This window comes from Carassius auratus, chromosome 1 (assembly GCF_003368295.1).
Source record: "Carassius auratus strain Wakin chromosome 1, ASM336829v1, whole genome shotgun sequence".
NCBI lineage: Eukaryota > Metazoa > Chordata > Actinopteri > Cypriniformes > Cyprinidae > Carassius > Carassius auratus.
Window position 1 is genome coordinate 4,284,359 of NC_039243.1, and position 14,095 is coordinate 4,298,453.

General features: G+C 41.1%; 2 protein-coding genes across 5 annotated transcripts in view; both read left to right on the forward strand.

Moving 5' to 3' along the window:
• LOC113037946 (CD97 antigen-like) overlaps positions 1-9,262 on the forward strand; it is an 83,290-nt gene extending 74,028 nt beyond the window's left edge. Inside the window, exons 14-18 of one of the 3 annotated variants that reach the window (XM_026195346.1) lie at positions 6,063-6,280; positions 6,913-7,071; positions 7,158-7,329; positions 7,811-7,891; positions 7,995-9,261. In XM_026195346.1, the coding sequence (XP_026051131.1) occupies positions 6,063-6,280; positions 6,913-7,071; positions 7,158-7,329; positions 7,811-7,891; positions 7,995-8,039 (675 nt within the window). In that variant the 3' untranslated portion in view covers positions 8,040-9,261. Of the gene's footprint in view, positions 1-6,062; positions 6,281-6,912; positions 7,072-7,157; positions 7,330-7,810; positions 7,892-7,994 lie in introns of all 3 variants that reach the window. The other 2 variants (XM_026195286.1, XM_026195507.1) reach the window with 2 other exon arrangements.
• LOC113039050 (zinc finger protein 501-like) overlaps positions 1-14,095 on the forward strand; it is an 847,435-nt gene that overhangs the window by 34,309 nt on the left and 799,031 nt on the right. The gene's annotated exons all lie outside the window — the stretch shown is intronic.

Sequence of the window (14,095 nt, forward strand, 5' to 3'; positions counted from 1 at the left end):
TCTTTCATATGAAAATAACAACAACTTGATGTCTAGCATTCAATAAAAAAGGTCACCCAAAATACTTGTTTAGAACAATTGAAAGAATACAGTAACCAGTGTAAACTTGAGGAAGCTAATACAGAGAGTGCTTAAAAAATGAACAGTGGGAGCCAGCAGCCTGTCATGGAGGAAAAAAAAATCTCTGAATGCTCCACGTGAAACTTAAGCATTCCGCCCTTTTTCTATCGTGTCTAATGATTTTGGTTAATATGTACAAAGTGTCATGATTCTGCCCTCGTGTCCTTGATTTTTCCTAGTCTTGAGGCAGGATCATGACAGACCCGTGTTTTGTGTACAAGCACATGGCCTTGCCTTTGGGCCATGTGCTTGTGTTGTCTCGTTCCCTTGCCCCGCCCCCCTTGTTAACCTAGTCGTGTCGTGATTGCTATCTGTGCCACCTGTCGTGTCTTAATTGTTCCCCTATTTAGCTTTCCTAGTGTGCTCTGTCTTACGTCGGTTCATTGTGTTCCTCACCTGTGATTATTCCCTGGTAACCCCTTTGAGATATTGTGTCCTGTATAACCGTGAGTGTTTACTTGTAGTTAGTGTTCTCTAGTTTTGAGTCTTTGTTTATCTTGTCTAATCAGTCCTGTTTAGTTATTTTGTATCTGCCCTAGTCCTTGTTTTCCCCCTCGTGGGTTTTTGTTTTCCCTTTTTGTAAATAAACCCTTTTGTGTTGAGAATCCTGTCTACACTTGAGTTCCTCCCTTACCAACCCTGACAGAATGAACCGACCAAAAGGGAACTCAGCAGACAGGAGGCAATGCTGGATGTCATCAGCCAGGAAGCGGGATGGTTTTGAGGGCTCTCGCCTAGTGGTGTTCCGGGGGACCAGGGGAGGTCGCTCCGGAGCAAGCGGTCGAGATGAGGAGCCACAGAGGTCCCCTCCACCTACCCACCTGCCAACGATTCCAGAGGGTCGTGTCCTGGCCGTGGCAACCCTGGGGGATCAGGCAAGTCCCACCCAGAGTCCTGAGGCACCTCCCACTTCCTTCAGTCTCCCCAACAAGCGAGGGAGACGGTTTTCGTGGGAGTCAGCCTCGGAATCGTCGGCGTCAGAGTCTGCCCTGCCCGAGACCGAACTTCCCCAACCCGTCTCTGTCCCAGCGGTGACCTCTGCACCGCGGCCTAGAAGGAAGAGGAGGAAGAAGGGGTCTCCCGGTCCTGCAACTCTGTCGCCTCCTGCAGCGGTGAGCGTGCCCGAGCCAGCAGCGGTGAGCGTGCCCGAGCCAGCAGCGGTGAGAGCTGGCGTGCCCGTGCCAGCAGCGGTGAGAGCTGGTGTGCCCGCGCCAGCAGCGGTGAGAGCTGGCGTGCCCGTGCCAGCAGCGGTGAGCGCTGGCGTGCCCGAGCCAGCAGCGGTGAGTGTGCCCGAGCCAGCAGCGGAGAGCGCTGGCGTGCCCGAGCCAGCAGCGGTGAGCGTGCCCGAGCCAGCAGCGGTGAGCGTGCCCGAGCCAGCAGCGGTGAGCGTGCCCGAGCCGGCAAAGAAGAGAGCTGTATGCAAGTCTGCAGTCGTGAGAGCGGAGGAGAGTGCCGCGGCCGACTCTGCAGCAAAGACTCTAGTACAGTCTGTCTCATCTCGTAAGGAGATGCCAATTATCCTAGCTGCTAAAGCCTTTTCAGATTATTTGTCTAGTCTTGTCCGGATCCTAGAAGTCCCCGTCAGTCCTGTCTTGTCCCCAGACCCTGTCCCCAGAAATCCCGAGTGTCCTGCCGTTGTCTCCCCGTGTCCCGTAGATGTCGTCTCCCCGAGTCCAGCTGTCGTCTCCCCGTGTCCAGCTGTCGTCTCCCCGCGTCCCGTGAGTGTTGCCCCGTGTCCTGCTGATGTAGTCATGTGTCCTGTTGATGTGGCCCCGTATCCCGTTAATGTTGCCCCGTGTCCCGTAGGTGTCCCGTGTCCTGTTGTCCCCCCGTGTCCAGTAGATGTTGTCCCCCCGTGTCCAGCTGTCGTCTCCCCGCGTCCCGTAAGTCTTGCCCCGCGTCCCGTAAGTGTTGCCCCGCGTCCCTTGTCTGCTCCTGTCATGTCCCCTGTCAGTTGTCCCGAGACCCCTCCCCGCCCCTCACCACCCAGACCTGCCCGTACCCCCCGTCGTCAGCGTTCGTCCTGTCCTCCTAAGATTCCTACCCCACCCACCCGCCCTGGTCTGTCCCCCATGAACTTTGTGGTCCCGCCCCCTCCCCTTCCCTTTTAGTTTTTTTTGATTTGTCACCCTAACCCTGCCGTTGTGTACTCATGTTTGCCTTTGTTGTTATTTGTCATGTCTTGTTGGTTTGTGTCTGTGTCCCAGTCTGTCATGTCAGTCATGTCCTGTGTTTGATGTTCCCTTGAGGAGCGTCTGGAAGCCGCTCCTTAAGGGAGGGGTTCTGTCATGATTCTGCCCTCGTGTCCTTGATTTTTCCTAGTCTTGAGGCAGGATCATGACAGACCCGTGTTTTGTGTACAAGCACATGGCCTTGCCTTTGGGCCATGTGCTTGTGTTGTCTCGTTCCCTTGCCCCGCCCCCCTTGTTAACCTAGTCGTGTTGTGATTGCTATCTGTGCCACCTGTCGTGTCTTAATTGTTCCCCTATTTAGCTTTCCTAGTGTGCTCTGTCTTACGTCGGTTCATTGTGTTCCTCACCTGTGATTATTCCCTGGTAACCCCTTTGAGATATTGTGTCCTGTATAACCGTGAGTGTTTACTTGTAGTTAGTGTTCTCTAGTTTTGAGTCTTTTTTTATCTTGTCTAATCAGTCCTGTTTAGTTATTTTGTATCTGCCCTAGTCCTTGTTTTCCCCCTCGTGGGTTTTTGTTTTCCCTTTTTGTAAATAAACCCTTTTGTGTTGAGAATCCTGTCTGCACTTGAGTTCCTCCCTTACCAAACCCTGACACAAAGGAGGTAGAGAGAGTGAGAGAGAGAGAGAGCGAGCAAGACAGCGCTCGTGTAGTTTGAAGACTGTGAGTGCGCGAGCGCGCGTGAAACTTTGGTGTTTCGCCCTTTTTCTATCGTGTTTAATGATTTTGATTACTATGCACAAGGGAGAGAGAGAGCAAGAAGCGCTCGGGTTGTTTGAAGACTGTGAGTGCGCGCGCACCCGGGGCTCTCTCTCGTACGCGTCCTGTCATTCTACATCACTCACCGATCAAATATGGGTTTGACAGCCGCCAAAAAAAAGATCAATGCAGAAAAACCCCTGGATTGGTTGTATAACGTTGGACAGAATGTTGATCCGGCCATCGCGTATATTCAGCGCACATAAGGTAAACGTTTTGCAAACATTTTTTAGAGAGATAAAAACAGGTCGACGAATCAATGCGCATATTTTGCGTCAACTTATTTTTTGCGTCGATGTCATCGATGACCTCAACGCGTTCTCCCAGCCCTAGTCATGTTGGAAAATGCAAGGTCTTCCCTGAAAGAGACGACGTCTGGATGGGAGCATATGTTGTTCTAGAACTTGGATATACCTTTCAGCATTGATGGTGCCTTTCCAGATGTGTGAGCTGCCCATGCCACACGCACTCATGCAACCCCATACCATCAGAGATGCAGGCTTCTGAACTGAGCGCTGATAACAACTTGGGTTGTCCTTGTCCTCTTTAGTCTGGATGACATGGCGTCCCAGTTTTCCATAAAGAACTTAAAATTTTCGTCTGACCACAGAACAGTTTTCCACTTTGCCACAGTCCATTTTAAATGAGCCTTGGCCCAGAGAAAATGCCTGCACTTCTGGATCATGTTTAGATATGGCTTCTTTCTTGACCTATAGAATTTATGCACAGAGATTGTTCCAGATTCTCTGAATCTTTGGATGATATTATGCACTGTAGATGATGATAACTTCAAACTCCTTGCAATTTTTCTCTGAGAAACTCCTTTCTGATATTGCTCCATTATTTTTCGCACAGCATTGGGGGAATTGGTGATCCTCTGCCCATCTTGACTTCTGATAGACACTGCCACTCTGCCAATCATGTTGCCAATTGACTTAATAAGTTGCAAATTGGTCCTCCAGATGTTCCTTATATGTACATTTAACTTTTCCAGCCTCTTATTGCTTCCTGTCACAACTTTTTTGGAATGTTTAGCTCTAATAAAATCCAAAATGAGCCAATATTTGGCATGACATTTCTAAATGTCTCACTTTCAACATTTGATATGTTATCTATATTCTATTGTGAATAAAATTCACAATGTTTATGAGATTTGTAAATTATTCCATTAATTTTTTTTACGCACAATTTCTACAGTGTCCCAACTTTTTTGGAATCGAGTTTGTATAACATTCACCAAATGTAAACATTTAAAATTGTACATTTTTTTAAACATTCAGAGAACATTCAGAAATTATATTTTCAGAACTTAATGGGAACATTAGCAAAACATTATTATACCATTTTTGTTAGCAAGGGACAATTTTTAGATGCTTAAATCACACTTAAAATTTATAACTATAATATATAATTAAAGTTGCGAGCAGCAATGAAAGGGCCCTTGCACCCGGGCTCCCGGGCTCACCGCCAGGTTCAAGTTTTCAATTCAATTCAATTCAATTCAAGTTTATTTGTATAGCGCTTTTAACAATACAAATCATTACAAAGCAACTTTACAGAAAATTACATTTCTACAATATTTAGTAGTAGCTTATAAGTGATAACTTTCAGTTTGTGCACGGTTGACAGAATTTTTCAGAAAAAAATAAAACTAGACATAGTCAGCCGGACGATGAACATTATTAACAGCAATTATTATATGATGCAGTCACACTTGTAGCAATATTTGTTAGTTCTGTTGTTGATTCAGGGTTAGCATCATCTGAGGTCCTCTGAGAGTCAGCATCATCTCTTCTCAGGTGTTCTGGATCCAGACTGGAGCTTGTGTAAATCCTAGTTACCAAAACAGAGAAACACATAGAGACATCATTAGCATAGCTGCTGATCCAACAAAGTAAAATTAATTAGTTTAACCCAAGCTAAAGAATAAGAATGCACATTTGATCAGATACAACTGCAGTCACAAATTATGAGATACATTATCTGAATGCTTGGAGAAAGAGATGCGTTTTTAATCTAGATTTAAACAGAGAGAGTGTGTCTGAACCCTGAAGATTATCAGGAAGGCTATTCCAGAGTTCAGGGGGCCTTAGTAAAACAATGAACAGTGAGCATTATGCATTATGAGCATATGTCATTTTTATGTGTCAATCTTTCTGCTGCCAGCTGGTTTTGAGTTTCATACATGTACATTGAAATGAAATTTCTATCAGTAGTTTGTTACAGCATAAAACATGTCACTTCCTGTTGCCAGCAGGTGGCGCTACCACTATAACTGAATATGGGCATGTAGATCTGTTCAGGGCAGGAGTCTTGTTGATCATGTGAAGTTTGGGGCAGATTTGTATGTCTGAGTTACAGCAACTTCCTTTTTCATGGCGAAACATCGAAATTAGTAAGGCTCTTTAACGAAAACTCAAGATCTTTGCAATTTAACATCGCAAAGGCCTTTAGATTACACTGACCAACTTTGGAGTACAACCCATGAAAATGGCATAAACGACACAAATTTTGCTGATAATTTTCTTTGGAGGTATTGGTGCGTTACATGTGTACCGATTTTCGCAGACCTACATGAAACGTAGCTTGAGGTGAACATCATTGAACGTGTATAGGTGGCGCTGTTGAGCCATTTTGCCACACCCGCCTCTGAAACCCATATCAGATGTAAATTTTCACCAGTTCTGAGGTGTATGCAAAGTTTCGTGACTTTTCAAGTATGATTAGGCTCTCAAAATGCGATTCATTCTTCATAATAATATTTTTATTAATAATAATAATAATAATAATAATAAACGGAGCAGATCCAAGAGGGTTCTGTCACCACCAGTGCTCGGGCCCTAATTGTACTATATAAACAGTATAAGTAGCTTCCATTGTGTGAATCAGTTGTTAACATGTAATCCACAAAAAAAGCATCTGTAATGTGATTTTGAGTAATCAGTTCCAGTAAGCCAACAGGAGCATGACCTGACGTGTGTTTCTCTCAGGTAGGGTGTGGGATTGTGGCCGGTCTGCTTCACTTCTTCTTCTTGTCTGTGTTCTGCTGGATGCTGCTGGAGGGGCTTCAGCTCTACCGGATGGTTGTGATGGTGTTTAACACCACATTAAAACACCTCTACATGTATCTGGTGGGATACGGAGCCCCTCTCGTCATCGTCATCATCTCTGCCATTACCTTCTCAAAGGGATACGGCACCAAACGACAGTGAGTTTGTGCCTCCAGTGCTGTTCAGCTGTAGAAGTGTGTCTAGAGTCGCAAGGCATTATATATACCTCTGACTAGTTTCATCAGTAATTCATATTTGGGCTTCAGAAACTGTAAATACAAGAGCTGTAAATACAGCCAGTTTTTGACGTTCACAGAGTCATTCCAGTCTAGACATGTCATATTCACAACCTGTGCCTTCAGTGACTGTAAATGACAGAGTTAGATCTTATCAAGATTTACCAGTTATGAAAGTCTTGCAGTCTGACTGTGCTTTCTGTGGAAAGAGCACGATGAGGGTTATTATCATTATGAGTTCATCATCATTCACTACAGCTAAACCTTAAACATGAAACAATAATTAACTGAAATAATGTTCAATGTTAAACATTTGACTTTTATTTGAAGTCCATTTAAAATAAAAAGGACAAAAACAAAACAAAAAAAGCAAAAATTGTAAAATGAAAACATAAAAAGTAAAACTAATTTTAAAATATCAATAAAAACTATCAGTGACACTAAAATAACACTGGAGGTTATAAATACTCTATGAAAGGGAAAGAGGAAGAGGGGTGAACTGGTGTGTGTTTGTGATCATGTGACTAATTGTCTTATCCTAATGTGTGTTGCAGCTGCTGGCTCTCTCTCGATCGTTATTTTATCTTGAGCTTCTTCGCACCCGTCTGCATCGTCGTGATCCTCAATGGTTTTGTCTTCATCATCACCATCTGGAAACTGGCCAAAAAGTTCTCCAGCCTCAATCCAGACCTCTCCAGTCTCAAGCAGATCAGGTGCGTGATCTCAAACAGATTCAGTCATAGATTCAGTCTTGATGTTTGTGCATCAGTGGTTCTGATGAATTATATTTGGTGTGTAGGAGCTTTACGGTGACCGCTGTGGCTCAGTTGTGTATTCTTGGAGGAACCTGGATCTTCGGCTTCTTCCTCTTCCAGGAGAAAGGGACTGAAGTCATGTTGTACCTCTTCATCATCCTCAACAGCCTCCAGGGGGCGCTCATCTTCATCATGCACTGCCTGCTGTCCAAACTGGTATTTAGACACGTTTAACATGATCAGAAACCACAACACTGAACACTGAATGTTGGGCAACAGTGGCTTGTTTTAAACAAAACATCTGACAGGATATCAATGGTTTAAAGTAGTTGTTCACTTAAAAATAAATAACTTTTCTTAATCATAGCATTGTAAATATGCCGATATTTGGCCTTTTTTTAAATTATCGGCATTAACCGATAATATTCCCTCTTTGGCCGATAAGTGTCACAAGCAGGTTTTATTAGTACAGTGGCGGGACATTTATATTAGCAGCACTAAGAAAGACAGCATCTGAAGCACAAATGTAAGCATTATATCGGCCTTCCTGCTCTCTAAGATATCGGCATCTGCCGTCAGAAAATCCATATTGGTCAGCCACTCTTCTGAACGAATATGATGGGAGTGTTTCAGAAACACCATAATTTATTATTGAATCAAATATCATTAAGTTTGCCTGTTGTGTCACCCCCTTCAGGTCAGGACTGAGTATTACAATCTGTTCGTCCGAATGTGTCCACAGAAGAAGAAAGCCGAATACAGTACCATCAGCAGTCAGGTATATTAGAGTATCTGTGTGTGTGTGTGTGTGTGTGTGTATGTTTCACATTAAAGCAGCGTTTGTGGCTTCTGTTTCTTCATTCCTCCTTTGACTTTTACAGAAACCTCCACGGAGCGATAACAGCACAGTAGAGACACACATGTAAAGCGCTTGTCATGTGCTGATGGATTTTACAAACTTTTGAACACTTTTTTTTATCACTTGAACACTTTCTGTGACAAATGAAGACGTTTCAGTTCAACAGAGAATCTGAAAACTGCTGTAAGGATACTGATAAGGAATCATCACATATTTGACTGGAGTCTGAGCTATAGGCCTGCCATGGGAAGATCTAAATTAGATCACGCCAATAAATGAACAAAGTATTGAATATTTTCTGTTTTCTGTTGTGCATGTAGAAAATCTTACATTTTAGATTAAACAAAAGGCAGCTTGTTTAAAATGATGTTTTATTATGTTGAGGATGATCTTGTTTTGATTGTCACAAAACTGTATAAAGTCTATACAAACAACCCTCTAGAAATAATAGAAGTATGAGAAATGAAAGTGAAACAGTAGTTTGGTTTTAAACAGGATAGTTTATGTTGACTTTAAAATACATAAATTATATAGAAATGCTGTCATAATGTTGATGTATGATGTTTGTATACAAATATTGCCTGAATTTAATAAAAACAATTCTGTAATTATGCTGACAATCAAACTAAAACATCTTTACTGAGAAACAGTAATCTTGATTTTGAGCTCAAGTATTTCCAGCTTGTCTTTGTCATCTTTAATTTGAACAAGCAGCAGTTACCCTCTCAGTTACTCTTGTCAGAAAACATGTGGAGAAAGAGCTGGAGTCTCTCACACTGAGCAGGAGAATGAGACCTGCAGAAGGGAAAACTAGTGGAAACTTCTGGAAAGGGCTAAATAAACATTCAAGAGACAGACAGAGATGGACAGATACTCTTATACTCTGAGGGAAATAATGCATAAACATGATTACAGAAATGATTTCCTGAAATGGACTTCTCTGGATTAGTACATTGTTTCACTTTCATTTGCTGCCATTTGTTTCACACTCATCCGTCGCCCCACTTCAGGTCGGAGAAGAGAAACGCATATAAAGAAAAGACACAAACTCATGTTTTAACAACAAGTAGTGCATTAACAATCAGGTAAATGTGTATGTGCACTTCTGTTTTTGGACGACAAGCGTAATCTCCACAGGATGATGTGGGTAAAGATGTGCAGTGGTTTCCACATCCTGTGCATCATAAAAAAACAAAAACAAACGAAAAACAGAGATTCTCTGTGGTTGTTTATGTAATGAATCTCAAATGTATTTATTATTAAAGGGGTCATACAACATTGGTAAAAAGCACATTATTTGGTGTAAAGCAATGTGTTTATGTGGTTTAAGATTAAAAAAACTATTTTCCATATAATGTACATATTGTTTCTCCTCTATGCCCTGCCTTTCTGAAACACAATGTTTTTTTACAAAGCACATTGTTCTGAAAAGTGAGATGTGCTGTGATTGGCCAGCTATCCAGTGCGTTGTGATTGGCTGAATACCTCAAGCGTGTGACAGAAATGTTACACCCCTCACCACAGCGGTTTCCAATTCCAGTCCTCTCGCCCCAGCTCTGCATATGTTGCACATCTCTCTGTTAACACATCTGATTCAGATAATAAGAGAAGTGAGCTCGTGCATAAACTGTGAGCAGGCAAATCTGTTGGAGTCACCTCACTTCGGAAGATTAATTCACGGATTTGCGCTGCACAACATCTTCACACACGGACAAGTGTGACGTCATATACCTCTGTAAATAAATAAAATTTAAATACACGTCTCACATACTTAAATTAAAATAAATTAAATGTATGCATTTAGCAGTCACTTTTATCCAAAGCGACTTCCAGTGCATTCAGGCTATCAATTTTTAAAACATGTTCACTTCAAACTGGAATCATGGCGGAATTTCATGTGACGTCCATTCGCAGGGCACTTACGGTCGAATAGTACAAATGTTGTATGTGTTGAGAGGACCGGGAAACGCTTCCTTACCAGACTGTGATGCTGTGTCCCAGCGGGATAAGACAATAGACATAATTACTGATTATAATGACTTTGTTTGTTAAATACTGTGTTTCTATGCATTGCGTTGCATTGTGTATCATGCTGCGTAAACATAAAACAATGTCTGCATTTGTGATCTGTGAATCACCAGAGTCAAAGTCTTTAAGTACACAGACTGTGAGTCAGAAGCACTAGACTGTCCTCGCAAAGCTGGAACTGCCCCACTTTATAGAAACAGACAATATAGGCTACTCTCACAGAAAACAGTCCTCGTCCTACGAAAAATGTGCTGCACACATCTGAATAATTGTGTTGAACTGTTCTGGAACAGTGTTGTAGATACAGCTTAACCACTGATTTCTAGTCGTGTCCTCTTTTGGAAGACCAAACTAAGTATTTTAGCTTTCACAATGACACACAGTGACTCCGCGATATGGCAGCGCAGCAACAGAGAGAATGAAAGTTACACCTTCTTTATTTGCGTGAACATGTGGGCGGTGTTATGCAAATCTTCCCACACAGTGATGTAGAGATGTGGGGGTGTGTTTAAACGAGGCGTTTTAGGGGGGTGTGGACGAGTCTTAGCTTTCATAAAGAATATCTCTTTGGATTTGAAACTTTAGTCTTTGCAACTTTACAGATCTTCTTTATTCACCAAGATCTTGTAAGAGAAAGTAAAAACTGAAATCACATCCTATGACCCCTTTAAGTGTGTGAATGTCTTTTCATATAGTTCATGTTAGGCCACTATTTTTATTTTAATTCCTTTTGAGTGTTGAATAAAGGAGTCATCTTATAGTTGGTATAGAAGCTGACACCTGTATTTTTCTTTATTTTCCCTGTATCTGTTATAGGACATCAGCAATGTATTTTACAGTATGATATTGCTTTAGTCAGCTGATTTATTAAAAATAATGGCCTCTTCCAGCCACTTTGAGGGGTCAAATCATGAGACATATTTCTGAATCTTTAAGCATTTAAGTGTGAGACCTGCCAATATAACAGACAGCTTTCACAACCAATTGTAAAGACCTTGTGACACAACCATTTCTCCAACTTGCAGAACACAAGATGAGGAGGAATGGAAAAGAAAATTGTGTTTTTTCTTTCTTTCTTACGGAAGTTCTAAGCGGCCATGCATTATAATATTTTTTCTTCTCGTTTTCTCGTTATAACGACTTAATTTTCTCGTTATCTCGACATAACGAAGTTCGTTTTCTCGTTATAACGACTTCATTTTCTCGTTTTCTCGACATAACGAAGTTCGTTTTCTCGTTATAACAAACTAGTTTTCTCCAAGAAGTTACAAAACTGTGCCAGCAGGTGGCACTATAGACCTGAATATAACTGATGGGGTGTTGTATACTATACACTTTACTGTACGCGGACCTTCCTCGTGATCGCTATAATTTGTGCAGTCTTCATTACTGACATTTAATTAACTCATACAGTATTGTTCAAAATAATAGCAGTACAATGTGACTAACCAGAATAATCAAGGTTTTTAGTATATTTTTTATTGCTACGTGGCAAACAAGTTACCAGTAGGTTCAGTAGATTGTCAGAAAACAAACAAGACCCAGCATTCATGATATGCACGCTCTTAAGGCTGTGCAATTGGGCAATTAGTTGAAAGGGGTGTGTTCAAAAAAATAGCAGTGTCTACCTTTGACTGTACAAACTCAAAACTATTTTGTACAAACATTTTTTTTTTTCTGGGATTTAGCAATCCTGTGAATCACTAAACTAATATTTAGTTGTATGACCACAGTTTTTTAAAACTGCTTGACATCTGTGTGGCATGGAGTCAACCAACTTGTGGCACCTCTCAGCTGTTATTCCACTCCATGATTCTTTAACAACATTCCACAATTCATTCACATTTCTTGGTTTTGCTTCAGAAACAGCATTTTTGATATCACCCCACAAGTTCTCAATTGGATTAAGGTCTGGAGATTGGGCTGGCCACTCCATAACATTAATTTTGTTGGTTTGGAACCAAGACTTTGCCCGTTTACTAGTGTGTTTTGGGTCATTGTCTTGTTGAAACAACCATTTCAAGGGCATGTCCTCTTCAGCATAGGGCAACATGACCTCTTCAAGTATTTTAACATATGCAAACTGATCCATGATCCCTGGTATGCGATAAATAGGCCCAACACCATAGTAGGAGAAACATGCCCATATCATGATGCTTGCACCTCCATGCTTCACTGTCTTCACTGTGTACTGTGGCTTGAATTCAGAGTTTGGGGGTCGTCTCACAAACTGCCTGTGGCCCTTGGACCCAAAAAGAAAAATTTTACTCTCATCAGTCCACAAAATGTTCCTCCATTTCTCTTTAGGCCAGTTGATGTGTTCTTTGGCAAATTGTAACCTCTTCTGCACATGCCTTTTTTTTAACAGAGGGACTTTGCGGGGGATTCTTGAAAATAGATTAGCTTCACACAGACGTCTTCTAACTGTCACAGTACTTACAGGTAACTCCAGACTGTCTTTGATCATCCTGGAGGTGATCATTGGCTGAGCCTTTGCCATTCTGGTTATTCTTCTATCCATTTTGATGGTTGTCTTCCGTTTTCTTCCACGTCTCTCTGGTTTTGCTCTCCATTTTAAGGCATTGGAGATCATTTTAGCTGAACAGCCTATCATTTTTTGCACCTCTTTATAGGTTTTCCCCTCTCTAATCAACTTTTTAATCAAAGTACGCTGTTCTTCTGAACAATGTCTTGAACGACCCATTTTCCTCAGCTTTCAAATGCATGTTCAACAAGTGTTGGCTTCATCCTTAAATAGGGGCCACCTGATTCACACCTGTTTCTTCACAAAATTGATGACCTCAGTGATTGAATGCCACACTGCTATTTTTTTGAACACACCCCTTTCAACTAATTCAACTAATTGCCCAATTGCACAGCCTTAAGAGCGTGCATATCATGAATGCTGGGTCTCATTTGTTTTCTGACAATCTACTGAACCTACTGGTAACTTGTTTGCCACGTAGCAATAAAAAAATATACGAAAAACCTTGATTATTCTGGTTAGTCACATTGTACTGCTATTATTTTGAACAATACTGTAAATGTTAAATATGCTTGAATCAATATGAATATTTTGTGTATTAAGTTCCTGCTAGATGCATGAGTTTCACCAACGCGTTCTGAGTCATAAAATAACTGCTTATCAAAACCAAGGTTGACATCACTGTATTATGTTTACCTACAGTAGGACGGGATTTAACGATGTAGGCTGATGTGCTTCTTTTCCTTATTACTAATCTTTATTGTTAACCATATTAATGAGAAATGTGATATATATGTAAAATCCATAGGCTTATTTAATTCAGTTTTGTTCTATAATGTTGTAATCGTTTTTTCCACACACACACACACACACCACATGTACACATGGACGCTCTTTTCAAACAGAAGCTTGTAACACACATGATATCTGCCACATCATATAATGACTACTACAAATTACAAATTATATATAATTTTATTTCAAATAAAGGGAAAATGAAAAGTGGGTTTAATCCAAGCAGCTCTAATTTTGCGGTGTTGCCATATAAACATGTTAATTACAACAACAAAAAAAAATGTTTGTTGTACTGTCTCTGGAAAAATCAACAGTGATTGATCAGCCTTTATTTATATACAGTATTGTAGACGTTATTACCTAGGCGAAATATAGGCTACAGTATAGCCCCTGCATGGTTGTCCATCAGATGCCTGTCAAAGTTGAGTTCGTTACTAATACTATAGCAACAGTAAAACTGTCATGTCGTTATAATGAGAAAACAAACTTTCGTTATGTCGAGATACTGAGAAAAATAAGTTGTTATAACTAGAAAACGAACTTCATTATGTCAAGATAACGAGAAAAATAAGTCGTTATAACGAGAAAACGACTTTCGTTATGTCGAGATAACTAGAAAATTAAGTCGTTATAACGAGAAAACAAAAAGGAAAAAAAATTATAATGCATGGCCGCTTAGAACTTCCGTACTTTCTTTCTTTCTTTCTTTCTTTCTTTCTTTCTTTCTTTCTTTCTTTGCTTTCTTGAAAACATATATTTTCTGGTAGGAGGAACAAATAACAGGAGACCTATATAGCCTACCACCAAAAGAGCAG